Consider the following 22,864-nt stretch of genomic DNA (forward strand, 5'->3'; position numbering starts at 1 on the left):
ATCTTGGCTTGGCACAAAGACTTGAGATTAGGTTAAAAAAAAAAATAGCCGGTTCTGTACAAAGGTAAAAAAGAAAAGAAAAAATAGAATCAGCCTATCGACCATCATGGGTGATATTTTCCTGACCTTTTTCCATTCTCTGTGTCGCCGTTAATGGTCAGGCAAGCAGTAGTGACACCAAGCCAAGGCATCATCCCTCGTAGAAAGAACAACAACACAATATGTCAAGGTATTAAGTGTTAAGAAAAGGAAACGGGTAGACACGGGCCATTTTACAGTCACCCTGTTTATTTGTTGCGAGGGAACACAGATGGTTTGGAGAAAAATAATGGAGCACCTTCAGTGAAGCACAATGAGAGACTTGCAGCCGCAGAGCTTCTTCGCCGCTTGTTGCAAGACAGACAGTCGAGGGCTTGAATTTGCAGTCCACACAGGTGCATGATTTAAAGAGGTTGTGTGAGAGATTTAGACTCTCGTCTTTGCAGGCAGAAAATGATCCATCTCAGCCTGTCGCTCGGATTTATTATTAAAGTTTCTTCCGCAGATATCCCGGGTAAATGTAAATGGTCTCTGTAGGAACACATTATATCATTCTCGGAGACAGACAACAAAGTGTGAGATCAGACGAGCCATTTAGAGTAGACGGTGCTCCGGTGCAACACTTTACATTCTGGTGGGGACTCGGTGGGGAGATTTGTAATCTGAGCATGAAGAAGTGTCAGGTTTATGATTTTCTCCTCTTCTTGGAAAACACCGTGCAATGCTGAACAGAATAAAGGTGAATGAATATCTTCATTTAGCATCCGCGGGCTCTTTGATCTCCAGAGCTGCGGCATCGCAAACTGTCATAAAGCAGCTGTTTCCTCTCCTGAGATGATTCATTTGTTTCTTCCCTCCCCTCGCACCATCCCTGTCGTCACTCTTTTTATTCTCATTTGCGCAAAACAACATTTTCATTTGCTCTCCTCAGCCTTCTGAACATAAGTAAAACCCCTTCCCCTAAAGTTTGCCGTCCTAGATAATGGTCTAATCTGCTTCTAATTGAATTGGTGAAGGCCCACACATTGTCTTGCACAAAATGATGCTGAAAAGGGAGAGTGCTTCTGTGAGTAATTCAAAAATGGCTGCCAGACAGAACCAAAGATGGGAACAGAATATAACATTTTTTTGATGCATATTTTCATGAAGGCAGTGATGCGGGCTGAAGGGGGTTTTGTGGGTCTCACTAATAGTCTGTGACATCCAAGAAAACAGCCGTTTTGAAATGCCTCAGAGAGCCGCGCCTTCTGCACAGGCTTGTCTTCCATCAGGCTTTAATCACTAAGCCAAAGGACCTCTCTAGTCTCAATTCTGAGACTTGTTTTTCTCCCTGCCTTTACAGCGCTCCTTCTTTGGGGCTCCATGGGGACGCCATGGTGTGCGAGTGAGCGGGTGCTAGGAGCAGAATGGCACTTTAATTCCACCCCCCTCCCCGCACCGATATCCAACAACCCCCTGCAGATCCGTATCCACTCATAATCAAATGCTCTCTGTGATTTGATTTTAATTATGGGCCTTTTCACACCATTTCAACGTTGGGGGTTTTGGGAAAGCACAGATGATCCACGGCAGCGAGAGGAGAGCATATGGATGTGAAAGAAAGCTTTGATAAAAAAAAAATGGGCCAAATGATTCTTCACTGTCACTCTATCCAGTCAAGTGTAATGGATATACGGACAAGCTGGAAACACCGCTGAACAGGTGACTTTGTTTTTGTGGTTCAGTGAATCATTACGTTGGGTGCAGCCGCTGCCGAGATAATTTCCTCAAAAACCCTCTGGTTGGAAACTCTCCCCTTTCAAACTTCCCCCACAGTGGGAGGAAAACTCAATAACTGGAACAAATCTCTTCAGAGCCAACACACCAGCAACGTGTTGCTTCCTGTCACATACCCACTTGCACAGACACACCGACACACACATTGTTTCTCCTGTCGCATCGCTGCCCTGCCAGAGAGACGGATGATATCGGTGATATTCAAACATGTTTTTCACTTCAATTCCCCCCTCCGTTAGATTTCATGACTGCCACGCGGCATCCTCCGAAAGATCATTTGTCTTGCACACACATTCCACAAACCAAAGGGAGAACGGCTACACTCGAAGCAGGTGGTGTGGCGTGACAGCGGCGATCAGTCTATCATAAGCAAGTACAAACATCTTTGGTTGGGCTCCGTCACTGCCCGTTCTCTCTTACATCAGAGCGCAGAAAGATCTGACGAGGGCATCACACATTACTTACTGACATCATATCTGCGGTACAGTCAGTTTTCTTCAAAACTTCGGAAAAGATTCACCTTTGTGTGTTTTACACAAACAAATGTATTAATCATTTATTTAAATTCAAGTTGGATTTTTTTCCCCCCTTTAATAATTAATATTCACTTGAAAATCATCAGATGTGACGTGTCATGAGAGCAATGCAATGACAATTTGAGATGAGGAATATGCAAAAACTAAAAAAAATATAACATCACATTTAAACATTTTCACATTATTTCCCACCCCAGGCCTCAGACTGTTGTTCTATTATGAACCCCCCCCCCCACTGGTACGTCACCACCAACACACTGGCGATACCAGCAACACACAGCGTGGAGGAGAAGGAAGAAGGCTCAGTGTCCTACATTGTAGCAGCTCCCATAATCCGCATGGGCAGATTTTTTCGTTTCCACCTGGACGTGTGCCAGTCCAGAGGATTTCTGCACTGCAGATGAGAGGACACATCCTTCCATGTTTATTATGGCTACTCCCACAAATGATATGGCAACCAACTGGACGTACATCATTGGACTTAATGTGACGAAGTGAAATAGTGAAATAGGTTAACGTGTTGTTTCCTTATTAAGAAACTGTTTCGGTGAAGAATGGGGCAAGACCTTGGCTGCGTTACACTCCACCCTGACTACACCATTAAAGCTGTGCAATCTTGTTCAATTACTTTACATTCAAACACCGAGTAGCTGCTTTAATTGTCTCACCTCTGAAACTTGTTCACTCTACTTCTGGGTGCAGAGACGACATTCACAAAGGGGACTTTGAAACGTTTTTCTATTTTCCCGTGTCCCTAATTGTCTTTGCTGCTGGTGAGCTGTAAGTTCTGTGAAAGCTGACATGACCTTCAAATTGGGCACAAGCAAAAGCACATATGGTTCTCACAAAAGGCCATTCACCATTTAAACAACAGCGTTCTTTTTGTTTTTTGTACTTCTGCTTTTTTTCTTACATAATGAGCTGCTAATGGACAAAAATCATGAGCAGAGAAAACAAGAAACTTGCTACAGGAATAAAACAAACCCTCTTGATTTTACATTATAACATCGTTAACAAAGACACTCAAAAGAGCACAACCACAACGTGTCGGTGACCTATTCAAATCCTAATTTTGAAGTGTGCACACTCTTTTATAACATTCGGTGCCGTCCAGTAACCTACTGCATCATTTTTTTTTATTTTTTTTTTTCAAATGTAGAAGTAGGCTTTTTATTGGCTTTCATACTATTGTCTACTCAGAAAGGAAAGTCCACAAGGAGTAAAGAAGCCCTGGAGGTGAAACCAAAGTTAATGTCTTTGTTGCCTCTTCTATATTTGTTTGATATGGGGCTTCAGCACCAGGCTTTGCGTTCAATATTTGACACCTTTTATTGAAAACAAACAGCGTTGAAACAAACGTCCACCACAGCATTAACGTAACGACTGACAGATTTAGCTTTTTACTATTTACTAAGCCGTGGCTGAATTAGTTGATTCCGTATATCCTTAAAAAATATATCATATCCGTGGATCAAAACTATTCAATTTTTTTCTTCTTCAGTGAGAGGCAATAAACATCAAAGTGCATCTGATGGTGACATTCATAATGTCCATAGAGTGCTGCTCTCATTTGACTTCCCCCCACTAAACCTTAACATCGCAGTGATTGTGACACTGTAGCCGAGAGAAACGCCGGTGGACCAGGGGCCGCTCGCTGCCAAAATCATTCATAAACAGATAATTACTACCCAGATGAGGAATTAAGGATTGTCCTTGAAGGTCAAGCCCTCACTGGGCACTCGGCTCTGTCGATGCGCCAGTGCTGGGCAGCTGTCCGACGCTGCTATCAACCTGAGCAGAGCCGGCCCGTCAATAAAGCTGTTTGGGATATGGCATCTGCTCAAGGGGGAGAGAGGTATTAAGCATAGATTTACAAGAATGAAAATGTCCTCCCTCCCTCCCTCATAATCTCTGGTCTTTTTACACGCAAGACAAGCCTCTCTCTCTCTCTATGCTGTCAGCACGCTGCATTGGCTTGTTTGAACACACCACACACACTCTGGATACTGACAGAAAGCACGCACTGTCATATCTCAACTGGACCTCCGTTCACAGCTCGGCACCGTGCATAAGAGTTGGACAGTCTGCCATGTTGGGACGCCTCAAAATAATCAACAGCGAGGGGATGTTCTTGGCCACTTTGAACTCACGAGCATCCACCTCTTTTCTCTCAGCTTCTGGTTTCAGGCGCCTCATTGCTCTTCAAACAACGAGGAAGCTCACAGCATGTAGTGCTCTGTAACACTCAGGAGATGTGTTCCAGAGCGCATCAAAGCCTGTTTGAGTTCACAATCATTACGGAAATGGTGCAGCATTGTCAGTGTGTGGATTGCAACCAAAAAGGGATGTTTTCGGAGAGGAGTCAAATGAAAGCTGATCTACTGAAGAGAGAACACAGAATGACAGTGGGTCACGTCGTTACAATCCTGTAATATCTTCAGGATTCAGTTTGGAAAGACACACCAACATGTGAGCCCAATCAACTACAAAGTCAGACCATATAAATATGTAAAAATGTTGCACCGATGCCCTTTCCTTTGGGATTTGACAGAGGAGGCGAGGAGGCGGAATACTTGGCTTTCTCAATCCCAGTGGCCAAACTGGATTCCATACTTGAGATCCTTTAGGAATCAAAAGCACGATCTTCACAGATCTCCAAAGCGGTTTTACTTGCACCACCAAACACTTCCACGTTAGCGTCAATCCATGGAACCACGTTGCCGGGCATGTACGCCGAGCAGTTGGCCAGACCCACGATGTCCACAGGCCGCAGGACTCGGTCCCACATGTTGAACTGGCTCAGCTCGCCCACGAAGGCCTGTGTGGCATCAAAACGGCCCCCGACTACATCCTTGATATAGGAACAGAAGATGAAAGTTAATGAAGTCGACTTCTGACGGAAGTGTAAACAGGATTTAATAAAAATGAATCAATTCTGTTTGATTTTCATCAAACTGCCAAACGATGCTGGATACTTCTCAGTGTACTGGCACTTTTAAAACATCCAAGTGCTGCGCAATCTCCAGTATTGTGCAATCTGCAGAAATCTCACCTTGTGTGTGTGCGCGAGTGGGGACTGAAACATAAAGTAACACATTCTTCCTTAGATTTCAAACTAATGCAGTATGAGTTAATGGCTCTCCGCGGAGATTATCCATACATCACTGCACATTTCTACACCATGGGCTGTCATGGAGCTAACTGACGGAATAACCTGCTAATGCAACTCCCAAGAGCACAATGGTGCCGTTTAGAGGTAGATGAATGAGGTAGTGCTGAAAGGGCCACAATAGCGTGAGAAGAGCTTCTCTGCCTCCTCTCCCCTGCTCCCTGGTCTGTGCCTCCGGCACATGGCTCAGGGGAGGATACACAAAGGGATCTTACTGACATAGGGAAAAACACACTCACACACACACGCCTGTTCTCTACCACCTAAGCTTCTCTACTGCCCTCACCTGCTCCTGGCCCAGGATGATCACCCCCCCAGGTTTAATTGGGTGCCAAGGGGCCAGGTTGTCACCGGTTCCCAGGCGCTCTCCGTCCTGGTACGCCTCCCAGAAACCGTCTCTGGTTGTCCAGGTGATGCAGATGTGATGCCAGCGCCCATCACTCACCGACAGCGGGAGCTGGGCCACCTGGTTGGGCGGCAAAGGCAAAGGGTGAGTGACATAAAGGCAGTGAGGGTGGGGCCCAAGTGCAAGGAAGAGGGGAATATGAGAGGTTTGAGATTAATTGTTGCACGTTAGAAACAAGGACATCAATTAGAAGGGTTAGGGGCTTCAGAGAGACAGCCCTCTGCAGATAGGTCTCCAGATGAGGCAGTGCAACTTATGATTTTTAGATCACCCAGGTGACACCAGGGGATAAAGCATCCTTCAAAGCAATTGGGTTGCTAATAGCAAAAGAGCGTCCTCTTACACTTTTGTGCTTTGTTCACAGATCAAAGCAAAACAACTGGTTATTTTATAAACCAATGACATCATAGTCCACTGAGGATTCGACACATGAGATTATGAGTGTGTAACTCATTAGGCTTTTTTTTTTAATGAGCCCACAGTTATCTCACACTCGTGTGTTGCTGCAGATATTTGCTCCAGATACAAATGAACCTGAAAAGAAGAAAAGAGTCGCTGAGGATAAAGTTCAAGTTGCCTGAAATTACAAAAAAAACAATTGACCTGGTTAAGGATGCCAGGTGGCATCTTTTCACCAGTGAGGCGACAGGGAACGCTGGCAGTATCATCACTGTCTCTCTGAGTTGGAGTATGCTTAGCTTCGCTTTTAAAATGAAAATTAATTTCTTTTCAAATATTCTCCAGCACTTTATATATGACAAGCATGATATTGAGCTTTTTTTTTATCAAAATCCACAGGGAAAATGATCTCATCCACAAAACATAAAAAGGAGCAATTTTACAGTTATTATATTTGATAGAAATCATCATTTTTCTATTGGTCTTTTTAGTGCAGACAACATTTGCAATATGAGTGCCCTAACTGGGACCTAAAAGGAATCCAGGTGTTGGCTACATCTATGTTTCTGCTGTGGAAAAACTGACCTGATGTATAAAAGCTCATGATTCACATTACATTTTGTTCTCTGCCTAAAAAATACTGTAGATATAAGGTTCTACGTAAACGTGTAAAATGCTTTTAAAGGGTCACGTAAGAAGTCAGGAAATCACTTACATCTTAAGAGTGATTAAAGTGATGTGCATTATGTTAACTGCTGGATTTTTTTCAAAAGTTTGGAAAATGCAATTCCAGATAACACCAGATTTATGAAGCTCTGAGCGTCAGATTACACAGGCACACTTGCCAAAAGTATTCAGTGGTAATGTTGTACAAGCACAGTCGAGTCCAATAGATTTTAAACTCCTGGCAGTCACGTTCGAATGATTCAAATGGAGATGCCACGAGCATGTTATGGCGAATTTGATTTTAAATGTCAGAGGAGAGGTAATACAGGTATCAACAGATTTGTTGAACAAAGAGACAAGAGCATCCTGGTGAGGATGTTGTTCTTTTCAACAACAAGGAATATCTCTCTGCACAACCACCCACAAATACAAATTACAGAGAACGTTGCACTTCTTAATATTGTCGAGGCAGCTTCCTTCTCAGCATGCAGCCGAAAGAACAGCATAAACAATATGCCCCTGCGGACCCTGTTATTACCGTGAACAAGTTCAACGCATGGATGTGCCGCTGCACATACGGTAATCACATTCACTAGTCTTGTCTCACTCTCCTCCATCCCGCTCTGTTGCTGTCTTTCTTCGTTTCATTTTTTTTCCTGGTATCTTCTAATCTTTCACTCTTTCTCCCCCCATCTCTTTCTCCTCAGCGTTCCAAAGCTCTGCAGCTTTTCTATAACCTACCCGCCTTTTTTTTCCCTCTCTCTCTCTCATACTCTCATCCCTTTCTCCCGCCATCTCTCATCAGTCTGCCTTGAACACATGTATAATGCATGGTTAAGGGAAAGCTGTGAGGAGACCTGCCTGTGCCAATGGCGCCCAACATAAACAAGAAAGTGGGAGGAAAGAAAAAATAAAAACAGAAAATTCTCCACTGCTGGAACGTTCTCCCCAAAATTCCTCTAATCCAACATGACTCTGCTGCAGAAGCAGCTGCGCCATCAGGAAAAGAAAGAAAAAAGGTTGTTACACTTTGCAGCTTACATTGACATAACAATTACATTTCTTTTCCTTTTAAGACTAAACGCCATAAAATATTCATCGCCGTTTCCGCCACTTTGTTTTCTGTTGTGTTAATTGAAATTCCCACAGCTGACGGAGAAGTCCCCGCATGTGACTGTGTAGCTACAACATAGAGTCTACAGAAAGACGAGCCCTTTGAATGAGCGCACGTGGAAGCGCTAGTCCTCTAATGAATTTCTGTTATTCTTGGGTGAGAGCCGAATGTGGGTCAATGATATTAAATGTTTATAAGGTGCAAAATTAAATATTCAGAGCTGATGGTCAGTGAATCTCCTCTTGGGTGTATCATTATTGTGCTCACATGTACATACAGTAACTACGTGCTTGTTTCTCGCCACAGAGCAAGCTTACACGAACACATTGATGTATTCTTTGCATTTGATTTGCATCATCTACGTTGTCCCGCAGCCAGCAGTGTTGCCAGGCAAAGAAGAAATGGTTCTGAGCTTCTGACTCAAGTACATCCTCCCTATTCAGAAAATCTGGACAGAATGAAGATAAAAAAAAAAAATCAGAGGTGCTGAAATTCTTGAGCGAGGCACCAGTTTGTCATTACTATGGACCCACCTTATCATTGACGAGTAGCTCGATGGGGTTATTGCCCCACTCGATGAGGACTATCTCGTTGGCCTGCCCTGGCACGCCATAGGAGAACGGGGTTCCTATGCCGGGACTGGCGCTGGACTTGAGCCACATGCACACAGTGAAGGCGTACATTTCCGGGAGGCTTTTCTTGATGCGCCCATACAGGTAGTTAGTACGAAGAGGGAGGGACACCTTGAAGTCCTCTGGTGACTTGAAGGCATTATTACCTGTTGATTGATGAGATAATGATTACACATGATCAATTTTTTGAGGATAAAAATGTACATTTACGATATATTTATTGTTATGATTCAATGAAGAAAGTCCTCAAGAAGTGTCTGAGGGTGGTTGCAGCAATAACAGGAAAGAGGAGCAAGGCAACCAACCACCTCCTGTCAACTCTGCTGCCATTCAAGTAAATTCAAGTGAAAATGTCAACTCTCCACATAATCCAGCCAATGATTTTGTTTCCAACACAACATAATTGGCAAAGAAGTGCGGAAGGAGACTGGGTTGGATAGTTTTGGTAATTCTGTCAACCATATCTGTGAGCTGCAAGATGACAAAAACAATGTGCCAAATGCATTCCCACAACATAAAGAATAACTTATTGTTATTATTGGGCTTTTTGCAATGCTGCTTCAGTTCACTCAAGGGTTTTACACTGGGTCAGCTGTGGCAGGGTCACTTCAACTGACCCTGCTTCATACTGGGTCTGTTGAAACTGGATCACATTTTATAAATAATGCAGCGGCTGGTGGTGAGCGAAAGAAAGATTGCAAGAGTTTTAATATTTAAAAGACACTGAATAAAGAAGAAACGGAGTAAACAAGGATGCCACACACAGAGAGAGAGAGAGAGAGAGAGAGAGAGAGAGAGAGAGAGAGAGAGAGAGAGAGAGAGAGAGAGAGAGAGAGAGAGAGAGAGAGAGAGAGAGAGAGACTCGCTCTTTAGAGAAAATGATGACAAACAAAAAAAGAGAAAGGGTTTTTTTTTTTTATTTTACCAAGGAAACAAGCTGCATAATTTTATGTAGTGGAACCACAGTTTTATCTGTGCTGAGCAGAATATTCCAAGATTTCTCTCAGTATATATGGTGCAGCTGTAAAAGACTAAGGGGTTTAACATTGGCTCATGTTTGCTCCGGGGTTCCTCTATATGCAGAGCCTATACCAAGCCAGTAAGGTAGTATTTATTTACAGGCTACTGTATTGGCTTATTATACTTTATTGTACAAGTGGTTGGTGGTTGATAATATTGAATCCATCTCCTTTACATCTAAAGAATTTAACTGTGGTTTCGGTAAACTGAAGCGCGCATGTTTGAGCAGTCAGTGCACTGACGGATATTCACCTGAGCCTTAGGGGACATGCAAATGTCCAGTGAGTGGTGAGATAATGTGCTAAAAATAATTTTCCTTTGGGCCGTGTTACTTTGACATCTAACATCAAAGGGCTAGCCCCGAGTGTGGACATCACTCTAATATTTCCTGCTCTAATTAAACATTCAGTGTTGATTTCCTAGCCTCATTTTCAAGACTAGGAGCTGCTTCAAGAATGGCTCTGAGAAAATAAAAACGGCGGTTTTTACTTGCATCATCAGAAATTTGCACAGGGATTGACTAATTAGTGCTAAATCTGGCAGGCAAAGAAAATGTAAAAAATTAAATCAGGTTTCTAAATCCGACCAACGTTTCACAGCACTCATTGTATCGCTTACTGTTCTCGAGCTCGGTGATCCTCTCCAGGAGGGAATTGAGAGCGCTCTCGGTGCGTTGGCGGTGGGCTGCTGTTTCATTGTAGAGCTGGCTCTTCTCCTCCTCCAGCTCCGCCACCTTCCGGAGGAGCTGCGTCTCCAGCGCCCCCAGACGCTGCCGCAGCAGCTCCCGCAGCTCGGGTGGCAGGGGAGCCAGGGCAGAGACACCTCCAGCTGACACATTTGTGCTGGGGAGACGCAAACCCTGCTGCTGGGAGGCAGAGAAAGAAAGAGAGCAGGGAATTTCAGACAGACAGACAGACAGATAGATGGATATTCAAAGAGGCAACAGATAACTTTCGTGCCCCAGCATTTGCAGGTGGTCACGGTCGTGAAGACATTGCAGTAGCAGGATGTAGGTACTTCTCCTCAGAGTCATCTCCGGGGGAAGTTGTCAACACCACTCTGAAGAAAGAAGTATGTACACCGAAGCTCCTACTTTGTTTTCGGGCTCCAATAGCCAAGTGGCAACAGACCGTGACATCAGCCATTGGTTCCGTGGATTGCAGTTTTGAAAACTCGAGTTTTGCATTTCGACAAGCGCCATTTTTTTTGGGAAGCAGGCGTAGGAGCTCGTCCACTGCGCGCCCATCTACACCTGCAACCATGCACCGATTGGACGGCACTAGACGTCAATTGCCGCTGCGTCCGCGCTGCAATGCGTACCATGCCTGAAAAATGAACATCATGCTGTATTGAAGAAGACTTGAAACTAGAGATCGAGACACTAAAATCCTCAGGAAAATGTTTACTGACGTTATGAATAGAGTGAGAATTAGAATCATTATTTTTAAGCAGCCAGTGGAGTCAAACGTCTGCTAGTCATTCCAGAGAATACAGGACTTCATGCACTTCCGCAATGGCTTCATTTTCCAGACCCGGTGACCACGTCCATTTTAATATAAAGTCTATGCTCCTGCCGTTAACTAGCGACTGTTAGCTTTGTGGTTAACTCACGGCCAGCGGCCTGGCTACTGTCCAAAGCAGAACACAATTGTAAAAATCCCAATTTGAACAAATAACCTTGAGTTAAACATCCTTTAATATTGATAAGTAGGCGGCAAACTGCACGTCATTCCAGAAGCCTCCCAAGTCGACGTCCTGGAACAACTGTCCCGGTGGCCAAGAGGATAACAAGGTGAATTCGAGGCTTAAAGGGACCAAGATAGGCTTGGGTGGTGTCGTTTTTCTATCACCATTACGCTGCAAAATCAGTTTTACCACTATAATGACGATTTAAGACATTTCTGCTTTTATCCAGTTAATCTTGTGCACTCAAACAGCCACTAAGGGTTTTTTTTTTTATAAGGACATGCAGTCGATCTGATCACTGATCTCATCTCCCTTTTTCCGCCTGATATCCTTTTTGCTCCATTGTTTTTGATCGCAATATCAAAATGAAGACAGTGTGTCCCCGTGGCAGGCACTGATTGGTGACCTGCCAAACACCCGTGGGCCGGGCTGGGTATTAAAGGTAGGCGCCACATGTGACATGTCACTAAGAGTTCACACCAGGCTTGATCGCTGATGGTTTTTGTAAACCGGGACAACTGCTGTGCGTGCCCAGAGGTGGTACACAAAAAAGAAGGAAGTTAATTTCTAAACTATTGATGTTTCCCTGTCATCTGGTTCACTTTGGGGATTCAGACCAGATTTGTGACACATTCACCAAGTTGAATCAATCTTTCTTGACTTCTTGTGCCACCAAAGAGCAATTGCAAGGTCCCGAATGCAACTGTTGACATATTCAGATGAGTTTGATTAGTGAGAGTGGTCCTGCTCCAGGGACCCATATGCTATCAGCAACACCAGACGTACAATAACCATTATGTAAAGCAGATGCAGATCAATACATGTGTAATTAAAATGCAATGTAATATGTATCCTGCACAGCTGCAGTGTGTGGCTTGATTTGATCAAGGTATTAAGGCTTCCAATCAAGGAGAGAGGGAGAGATAGAAGAGGGAGGGGATAGAGAGATGGATGGATCGGCAATGCAGCACACTGTACATAGAAATAACCTTGAATATAAGTAAAGATTATTGCCATTGTTTATTATATCAGGGCTGATGGTGGAAAATGTGCTACGCTGCCGATGTGACATAAGAGATAAAGCCAGGGCTTATTTCAACCTTCCACCGTATTTAAAGCACTCTACTATAGGTGACCTCAATATCAGTCGAATGTGATCTCTGAGTCTCTATGAAATTAACGCATCCAGCAGGACTGAGGTCTCTGGCGCTCGCTGAGATGCAGAGCTCTTTCAGGTCAACAGGATTATGATCACCTAAATCACGAGGCACTTGATTCCACTAAAAATTTCAGTGCTCTGATGTGGGTGAAACCTGCGGGAATGATTTTGTCAGCTGCCGCGGATCTCACACACACACACACACACACACACACACACACACACACACACACACACACACACACACACACACACACACACACACACACACACACACACACACACACACACACACACACACACACACACACACACACACACACACACACACACACACAGTACTCATAAATAATTCAAGGATGCATTGCAAATCTCTGCACCACATGTATGATTGCACCTTTGACAAGACCTAATTTTTTTTTGCTGCTCACTTCTTACTGATTCCTCTCATTCAGTTGGTTCCACCAACAGTTATCTTTTAATGTCTAAAAAGAAAACTATTGATAAGACAGGTCTATTACGTGACCCCTTTGATCTCACGATTCCCCTGAGAGGTCTCCTGCAGCGCGGAGTGATATCTCTCACGTGTATGCAGAGCTCCATAGTGACTTATATTACATGGTGAAACGGTTTGAAACACGTTGCTGCGATGCATGGACAATATCAGGCAGCTGGTTATATTGATGGGCAATATAAACAGTTTTGCTTTGGATGGAAAAGAGAAGACAAGTGGTTCCCTGCTACGTTTACGCAGGAGCTGCGCGCTTGTGCCATCTCACCTCCAAGCTCTCCAGCCGACCCTTGAGGCTCTGCATGGTCTTGCCCAGCTGGTCTATGCTCTCGCCGGGGTCCCGGGGCAGGTCCCCCATGGTGTTCTTGCCGTACTCCTTCCGTCTGGAGCCCTGACCCCGCGACTTGCCCTGCGGCGTCACCTCGGCCGCCGCCTCGCAGCGCGCCAGCTTGGAGTTGAGCTCCTTGATGGTCCCCTGCTGGCTCACGATGGTCTCCTTCTGCTGCAGGATGGTCTCCCGCAGCTGAATGATCGTGATCCGCAGCTCGTCCTCCGCGGGGCTGCTGCTCTGGACGCGGCTCCCCGTGGAAACGTAACCGCAGCCCGGCTCTGCGCCCGGGGGGATGGCGTTGCAGACGAAGCGGCTACCTGTAGCGTCCTGGGTGCGCACCGTGTGGCCACTGACCAGGTGCAGCATTGCAACTACTAAAGTCAGCATCCCGACTAGATATAGAAATCCCACGTATTACAGCAAAACAATTTAAAAAATAAAAATAAAAGAAGACTCCAAAAATAACTTAACGTTTGATGAACTTCTTTCGACAGCAGCTCAATTGTTCAAGTCTTTGCAGACGTCTTTCTGGAATTCCAAAGTGTGATCAAAAAAAAAAATAATAATAATCGAACTAAGTTTATGGAGGAAAAACTAATCAACCCGTGGACAGTCCTGTCCCGGGGTGGGAAAGACAAACACAGGTCAATTCTTACTTTCACCACGTGGTTGGAAGAAAAGAAAAAAATGTATATATATATATAAACTCTCCTTTCCTGAGAGGGGGGAAAAAAAAGTTGTCTTGGTCTCTATGCGAGTAAGGAGATATCCACAATATCCTGCACAAGACGTCGGTTCCGCTCGCCTCGCCTCTGCGCACCGGTCGCCGAGCGCTGCTGAAGAGACAGCGACGCCGCTCGGACGGATTGTTGAGGGGATGCGCGCACTGGCGCCTCCGCTCATCATCCGCGCTCCCGGGTTGTTCGGCTTCAGCGCGCGTCATCAAATCCCGGGTGACTCGAGTCATGCTGCACGGGCACGTCTCGTGGACTGTTCACGAGCCGGTGAAAGGCGGCCGAGGCTTAGAGGACGTCAGAGAGAGAGAGAGGGGGGGAGAGAGAGAGAGAGAGAGAGAGAGACAACATCCGTACAACCAACCATGTTGTGAGTCATGACTGGTGACCCCGACACCTGTCTGCATTACACACACTGGGGCGAATTTAGTTTGAACTGAATTCTTCAAAGAGGCGCACACTTGTTGGTCTGCGGTCAAACTTGGAGCATTTGCAAATCCAGTTTTTAAGTCCACACATCAAATGGGAGGGGTTGGCGGTGTGACCTGCGTTAAAAACCGGTTCCCAGGGCCCGTTCGTCAGTACGGATCTACCTCGCCAGAAACATAGTTCAGTTCTGTGCACAGCGTGATCCGTGGCCCTGGTGAAGTCGTACACGTGACTGTATTTGTGCCGTGTGTGTTTGATAAGACACGACTTTGAGCCATGTTGCTGTGAGGATACATTTATTGAAAATTAAAATACAGTTTTAGGTGAAAACAGTATATATAGTAGGTGAGGGATTGGTCCTCCTTGGCGGAGGTCTTTCTGAGAACTCTTGTTTGTGTGTGGATATCCTCAGTTTTCTGTACCCGCCTTGCTGCCACCAAAGTCTATGTCCTGTTTTCATCGACCTGCCTCTCGTCTCTATTTGGGTCCTGCTTGGAATAAACCCAACGTAAATATTACCGAGAATGATTGTTGGTGCATCAATCTGGCTGCCGGTTATTTTGAAACGGTTGGATAATATTTCCGCATGAACAACAAGTGAAAAAATGCCATGTCTGGTTTGTGGTTGTGTCTGTTTCAATTCCCGAGTTAAAGAATTGCAGTCCAAGTGGGACAACTGTATCCATCCAAAGGGGGAAACAATATGTCAAAACATCAGCCTTTTTCTTTCTAATATTAAAATCCAATCCCTCCTGACACCAATCTCACCCCAAGATAATGTTTCATGTGGAAACTTGTCAAACCTTCGAAGAAAACAATCTCAAAGTCGTTCCAGGATGGGATCTCTTCTCGAAATAACCCGAAGAGAGAGAACGATATTCAGAAAAAAGGAGAGGCTTCCTTCTGCAGCCAAGTTCATAGTAGTGCTGTGCTGTTGCATGTGCAACATGATTTGAGGTTATCGCTTCTATATATTTAGAAAAATGAAGGCAAACGCGTGTTGGCAGCAGATGAAGCCATGATCCTCTTTTCCACAATATGACACAGCGAAGAGTATCACAGCGGGTTTTGTTTGTTTGGAGCTGCCTTTGTGTTTTGTCAAACTAAAACAAGGGAGCGGGCGTCTGTCAGATACCTGCTAAGACTTGTAGAATGTGAAAAACTTCAAAGCCAGACGTCGCCTCACTTCAGATTGTGAATCACGCTCAGCACAGCAGATAACAAGCACGGAGACAAGTGTATTAAAAAAAAAAAAAACGAAATAAAAAAACCCCTGCCTCATCAATCTTTATTTCTTCAAAATGTTTCCCTTGAAATCTGCTGGAGTGGGACAGTGATAGCCCACGCGGGATGCCCTCTCGTGCTGTCCATCACAGCTGCCTTGGCCTTGTCAGTTTGCGCGGCCTGAGAGCTAAATGTCAGCCGGCATTAATGCACACTGCGCAAAATGGGCGCACAGTGAAGTCACTGCTTAAGAGGTGTCTTATATGACAGGTCTCCTGGGAGAGAGCGACTGGCAATCACCATGGCAACCTTATCTCCTCCGTGACACCACACACACACACACACACACACACACACACACACACACACACACACACACACACACACACACACACACACACACACACACACACACACACACACACACACACACACACACACACACACACACACACACACACACACACACACACACACACACACACACACACACCTATGAGTGTGCGTGGCAGGCAGATGGGAAGCGGGAGTACTAAATACTGAGCAGAGATGACAACTTTCACTTCAAAGTTGATGGGATGAAGTTATTTCTCTTTCATGTTGCAACTGGTGAGCGCTGGGGTGAACTAACTCTACTCTTTTAAGCCCCTTCGACAAGGGTTAAGAAGTCGGCGGGGATTGAACTCTTATCCCAAGTTGAGTTTCCCATCTAAATTAACTCGCTTCAGAACTTGCTTAGCACCTTACAAGAGGCAATCGGAATTTCCGTCCATACAAACAGAGGCACTGATTTTTGCTCAGTGTCCAGACAAATAGAATTGCTGTGCAACAACAGTGAAATAAATGCTTCTCTTTTGCAAACATTTTTGGGTTTTGTTGAGACAATTTCATAAGTAAAACTTCTCATGAATAGGCTTACGCCCCCAATGGTAATGACGCCATAAAGGGGCTTAGCAGCTCTCATCACCAGCTGGTAATGACAGTAATGCTTTTGGGTGAATTAGGAACCTTAAGGTGTATGATTCACTGCCCTTCATCATCCTGCGTGCTCATGCGTTCTTGTTCGCTATTGTGTTGTATTCTACTGCCGTGGAGTTTTAGCAGCGAATCCACTACACGACTGAGAACCCTGAGCACGACTGGAGCCACGCGCACAAGGCATGACGCGGCCCCACCCCACCGCTCAGCTGGTCACAGTGTCTGAAACACTCACCATTCCCTCCATCTCTCATTCCTCCATCAGGCCCACCTGCTGCTCGCTACTCGCTCAGCGGCACGCTTGTGGCCAACACTCCTGTGATTCTGTGTCCAGCAGAGCTGCCAGTGGCCTGAAAGACTCCCACACACGCAGGAACAACACACACAGCAGCACACGCCGCATTCAGAACACAAAAGACACAGAACAAATGTGAAAAATATGTGAGTCAGATTCAGTAATACAGGGCATCAGGCACTATTGTGCACAAACAAAATAACAAATATCAAACAAGATCATTTTCAGAAATGCACACACCCACTTTCACAAATGCGCCGACATGCACAGGCTGAGTGAACTAAATAAAAAAAAAAAGGTTTAGACACACTCACTCAAAATCCCCGCAATTGAACCAAAAGCCTTGTCATAAGAGCCTTTAATGATGTGGCTGTTCATGAACCAAATCTCTTGTTTTTGTAGAATCAAAAGTTTTTAAAATTGCACACAGATGCACACTATAAAAAGAAACAATGTTCATGATAAAAAAAAAGTGGTCGCAGAAAATAGAGGAGGAAAATACATTGGCAATGAAGTGCAAACTGCAGGAGCAAATTACCACAACACGACAGCATTGGTGAGACTGAAACGGAAAGGGTAGGTATGTATTGGACACTGATCCTCTTCCTGATCGGTTGCACTGTCTGTCATTTACAACGCTTAAGTTAACGTTTAGTTTAGTTTTATTTCCAACTTAAAACGAACTTCACCACAGTGATTTGCTCTCGTGTTTTGCTGTTGTTAGCACTTCAAGGCCACCGTGGGAAAAACCTAGGAATCATGACAGTGAAGGGAGATGCATAAAGAAGCTTACAGGCCAAACAGTTGAGTGATGGTGCAGCACTCGCACGACATACCAACGCACACCTTTGCAGTTCAAACTTTCACTTCACTCTTTTGCACTTGCAGCCGGGCTGTTTTCGACAACTCTGCTCTCCCACTGCACTTATCTGCATTGTTGCTCTAGCGTGTCAAAAGCAATCTCGCCCGCCAACAGTGATGTCGCTTCAGGACGACTTCAATGGGTAATAATCCTGTTTGTGACACATTGCCGGCTCCTGCTGCCACTATCAGAAACCTCATTCTTATCATCTGTTGGCCTCCACCGCCACCTAAAGCCAGGGGGACATTGTGCTCAGTCGCTGTTTGTGTGCTTGGCAAAATGCTGCTGGCTGGTCTTCTGCAGATCTGCTTGTGGATGATGTCTTGGCATCTGCTAGCTGCTCATCTCTGCTCTTCAACAGATGCTCTCTACCTGTGTATTTGTATTGGCACTAATTGTGAATTTCTTTACTCAGTTTCTAAGCTTGTTTTTCTTGCCGATTGCTTTTTGGCACAGTTTATTAGGTGCATATATTTTTGAGTGTTATTGGTTAAATTGGCTCTGTAGCCCACTTTCTCTTGGTTGTCTTGTTAAGGTAATTGTTTATTGGCTTCTTGTGAAAATACAATTGCTATATATACCAGAAAGTAACCGTACATGTACTCGAATTCTGTGATTTAAATTTTTTTTTTGGTACTCTACTTTCCAATTCATGGTAAACTTTTGCTCAACTACATTTCAGAGTGAAATAGTGAAAATAGTGATCATTTTTCTAGTTAGTACTTAACTAGTTAGTCATTTCAATTTAAGATGCAAATATGATATGATAAATTAATGACACATGATGCAACACAATAGATTAAAGGCACTGCATGGGTGAATTCAATTGTGTGCCTGGTTCATTGTTATGCGTAAAATCCACTTGATTAAGGTTTGGAAATGACAATGGTCATTGTTTGAGGAATAAACACACAACATTGTTGCTGGGAAACAGGAAGCAAACGGTGGTCTCTTGTGTAAAAGTTCGACATTTGATTGACTCATTCAAACACCTAAACCACCTCCACCTTTGTCACAGGACCTGCCCCTTCCCTCCAACAGACAGGCTGGTTGAATAGTGCAAACGACAAAAAACCAATGGTGAAGCACAGATTTCTCCTCTTGGACTGACAACGTGTGACAAAGTAGGTGAGATCTCTGTACTCACCTCACGTCCCTTTCTACAAGTCATCTTGCACATTGTCATGTTTTTTTCTACGTGTTCATTTTGCATTACTTTAGCATTGCTAAGGTAACCTTGCTTCACTCACTATCCCGAGTTTGTTTGTGTTAGCATTATGTTACTGTTCACATCAAAGTATATGTAAGTTAAAGCAAACACACAGCCAATTGTTACTTCCAGTTATCTTTATGAAGTTGCAGGTTCGGAAATTGTTGAATTGTTTGTTTCTCTGTCCATACTTACAATTGTTTGTTCCTTTGTTCAGGGCCACCACGCAGGTCTGTTGGTAGCGAGGCCCCGCCCAGAATCTCCTGGTTTTTATAGTGTTGGTGATGTCATCGTTGACATCATGGGTTAAACCAACTGGTGGGGGTTTCTTTTTAGTTGAAATGTTAAGTTTGATAGCTTATTGTTTGTTAGTAAAATCTGTTGAGATGCATACCTTACAGATAGTGATTTAGAAATGGAGTGAGATTGGGAAGGGAGCGAAATGATAATTTAGATTTCCTGGTGTTACGGTCACTGTAGGTTTCATCCCTCAGTAAATACTGATACAGGCTGAAGGAGTATAGGCGTTAATTGAACACCCTATATATTCAGTAGCATTTCTTTTTTTTTGTTGAGGAGAAAGAACAAAGTGAGACTGTGCCGCTGTGAACATGTGTCTTTTATTTGGCTTGTCATGAGTTCATTTTCAGATTTCATTTCTTTGATTTGGACAAGTTACACATGTAATGGGGAGCAATGCAATTAAACATGTCTGAGTCTGCCTACCCACCACTTTCATTTGACATTTGAGTCAAACTATCTTACACAACGAGGTGGAACTTGTACTTAAAGTAAGATCATCTATCAAGTATTTCCTGAATGTCCATTAAACACATTGGAAACTGCATACTTGATAGTATATTCATCTCAATGTCTGAGTTGCCTGGCAGGGGTTTTGCCACATGTCTGTGCGACCAGCCAACGTATTATAGATTCACTTTAATATCAGGCGTCGGGCTCTGTATTACATGCGGTTATATGGAGTTTATCTTCACCACCCACTTTTATTGTAAGGCAGTACAACTCCGCTTCAACGTGACAACTCACAAAGTGTCGTGTTTGTTTGCTCACTGAGGCAGGATTTTGTACCACACAGACATGCGCCCAACTCATGATTAGCCTTTTTGAAATGATATGGCGGAGGAGGATATGCTATAGCAACCAAACACAGTAATCTTTGCCCTCTTCAATTTCTAAGCCGTTTGACGCATCCAAGTCGTAAAATTAGATAATCATTTCTCCACACGCACAGCATTATTGGCTCTTTATGCTGCTGTCATGCTGGATGTGGGACAGCTGCCTTCCCCTAAAAAAACTAAGAGAATAAAAAGGACTGATTGACTTTGTTGGAAAGTCTGCCTATCCCTTTGATGTGGAGTGTGGCGCGGAGCAGAGGCAGTCAAGAGAATCACGCAGTTCAAATTGGAAAGAACTTAATCTCTGTCTGTCTTGGGAATGTTATTTGACTCTTGAAGTGCTCACCTTGGAAGAGGTGGCCAGGGACATGGGAAGGAAAAGTAATTGGATACATGTTAACTTCTTCTGAGCTTTGTGATAACCTGAGACTTGGCATTTTCCACATGACACCCAACAGTATCTTCAGATGTGGAACATTTACCTTTTTCACTCAGATTTACTGTATATCGATGCATTTCATATCTCTCCCAACCACTTTTTTTTTTGTTTTACTTACTCACACTTGAGTTTTTTTTCTGAACAATATGCTACCTCTCTCTCTCTCTCTCTCTGGGCTGTGAGCAATGCATCATTGTGGGAGGGCAATAAGGTCCAATAAACAGTCTCCTAATGACATGTCCATAAATGAAAACAAGAAGGGTGGCTCACAGGTTACCATTATGTAATTCACATGCTGCCATAGGGAATGACTGTCCACAAACACCATGGTCCACAATCAGCGCCTGCCCATAAGACTGGGAGTGAGTCAGTGTCAGTGTGTGTAATTATGCATGTTTGCTTTGTTGTCAATGTTCTTATAGATAATTAAAAAAAACAACTATATCTGCAGGGAAAAATTGTTTTAACTCACTGTGATTGAAATGCTTCGAATGCAGTTAGTGTGCCAGTGACCCTTCTCCTCCCTGCCCCAGTTGTTGAGTAATATAAAATACGCTCAGCCCATAGACAGGCCCATGAGCACAACAATGATGGATGTTATTAGCTGGGGGTGTTTTATCTCTTTCTATGTTTTAATAACTAGCCAGAGTTTGGAGGGCTATATGAGGAAAGCACGGCACAGCCTCTTGGTCCTGTCCTTCAGCTCTGTGATCATAAAACCAAACTCCCCCTTCAAATAAAACAAATGAAAATGAATTAACCTCTGAAACAAAATAGGCCCATCCCACGAGTGTTCAAGCAAGAAGATGATGCGGTGTCGATTCTGTTTGATGATGTTCATGCATTTCTGTTGTCAATACTCTTTTGCCTCACATGAACAATAGCCCAGAACAAACACACCAAAGCTGGCTGTGATATAGATTAAACAGCAGGCTAATACAAGGCCTTTGGAATGGACGTCCCAAAGAACTGTTGAAAATATGTACATATCAGGAAAACCAACTAATTTAATTGAGCTCCACCAATTAAGCCAAGAGGTCAATGGGTCGGTGCAGAGGGACATTGGACCATATTTCTACTCTGATTTCAGAAAACCCAATTAAAACTTTTGCATGTTTCCCCCCAAGAAAAAGCACGGTGTTCACTCATTCAGCTGCAGAGAAAGAACAGTTCAAATAAATAACTGAAACCCAAATATTACCATGTCATTCATGCCCATGATGAGTATATGTAACCATACATGACAATATTGATTGGAAAATACCAAAACTTTAAATAGGATTTTACTCATAAACTGTGATAGTAGCATGGATTATTATTGTAGTATTTATTTAAGTGAGAGTGCATGACTCTTAATAGCTAATTTGAATTATATATATATATATATTAATTATTTTGTCACAGGTTACAGGTCCGTTTGTTGTGGCCTCCTATTTCTAAAAGTACACACAAACTGTAACACACTTAAAATCATTGTCAATATAATATCATGTTTTGATATACAAACGTATCCCACATGTAGATTTAGACATTACATGGATTTTGTGAGCAAATCTAGCAAGCAAACTATGTTGTTATCCAGAATGTTTAACGTTTTTTTCACATGGAAATTGAAGCAGTCATTCCTATTTAACATTCTCAGACGAATCCTGGGACCCACCCCAGATAAGTGACCGCTCAATGAGATCTCGAAAGGTCTGCTGCTGTCTCATAATATCATAACTGCGGGTGCTGTCTGCCAACTGTGGCTGTATTTGATCAGAAGCCAGCCACAGGGGAAGGAGCGCGCCGAGGTCCAACTGCAGCAGGTCGTAGCTGGGCTCGGGATGAGGAGAGGGGGACGGTGGGTGGAGCGACAGGCCTGGCAGCGTCTACACCCAGGGGACAGAGGAGATTGAGACAGAACCTTCTGGATGTGTCAGGTTGCCAGATGTTGTCTGGACCAAACGTAAAACCAGCCGGCCCGGCTGGCACCAGCCAAGAGGAAGGCAAGAACCGGGGCTTTGTCATGGCATCCAATGGGCTTCACTTGCTGGACTGCCAGCTGCCTGAGTTTGCCAACAACAGGGCCAGTGACTCTAGGAATGTTTATTTGTCTTCTTACTATTAAAAC

At 44.0% G+C, this 22,864-nt stretch overlaps 1 protein-coding gene and 1 long non-coding RNA gene across 3 annotated transcripts; one reads left to right on the forward strand and one right to left on the reverse strand.

Annotated features, from left to right (window-relative positions):
* Positions 1-266: 266 nt before the first annotated feature.
* LOC118288865 (neuronal pentraxin-2-like) lies at positions 267-14,332 on the reverse strand. 2 transcript variants are annotated; one of them, XM_035615432.2, is made up of 5 exons: positions 13,382-14,332; positions 10,376-10,619; positions 8,639-8,883; positions 5,807-5,986; positions 267-5,202 (listed from the first exon to the last, which is right to left on the reverse strand). In XM_035615432.2, the coding sequence occupies exons 1-5, from the start codon at positions 13,829-13,831 to the stop codon at positions 4,975-4,977; spliced, it is 1,347 nt and encodes a 448-aa protein (XP_035471325.2). In that variant the 5' UTR covers positions 13,832-14,332; the 3' UTR covers positions 267-4,974. The 2 variants fall into 2 exon arrangements, with proteins under 2 accessions (XP_035471325.2, XP_047184119.1); XM_047328163.1 differs by having other exon boundaries at positions 10,376-10,622.
* On the forward strand, positions 14,333-21,164 carry LOC118288881. The gene is made up of 3 exons (XR_004785935.2): positions 14,333-14,548; positions 18,985-19,090; positions 19,394-21,164. It is a non-coding gene; the product is annotated as an uncharacterized LOC118288881 (long non-coding RNA).
* Positions 21,165-22,864: the final 1,700 nt, after the last annotated feature.

The sequence above is a fragment of the Scophthalmus maximus genome, chromosome 17 (genome assembly GCF_022379125.1).
Source record: "Scophthalmus maximus strain ysfricsl-2021 chromosome 17, ASM2237912v1, whole genome shotgun sequence".
Lineage (NCBI taxonomy): Eukaryota > Metazoa > Chordata > Actinopteri > Pleuronectiformes > Scophthalmidae > Scophthalmus > Scophthalmus maximus.

Coding starts and splice junctions, on each gene's coding strand:
- LOC118288865 (XM_047328163.1), bottom strand. CDS start 13,831: ATGCTGACTTTAGTAGTTGCAATGCTGCACCTGGTCAGTGGCCACACG. Junction 8,884..10,375: donor GATCACCGAGCTCGAGAACA/GTAAGCGATACA, acceptor ATCAATCAACAG/GTAATAATGCCTTCAAGTCA. Junction 5,987..8,638: donor AGCTACTCGTCAATGATAAG/GTGGGTCCATAG, acceptor CCGCCCAACCAG/GTGGCCCAGCTCCCGCTGTC.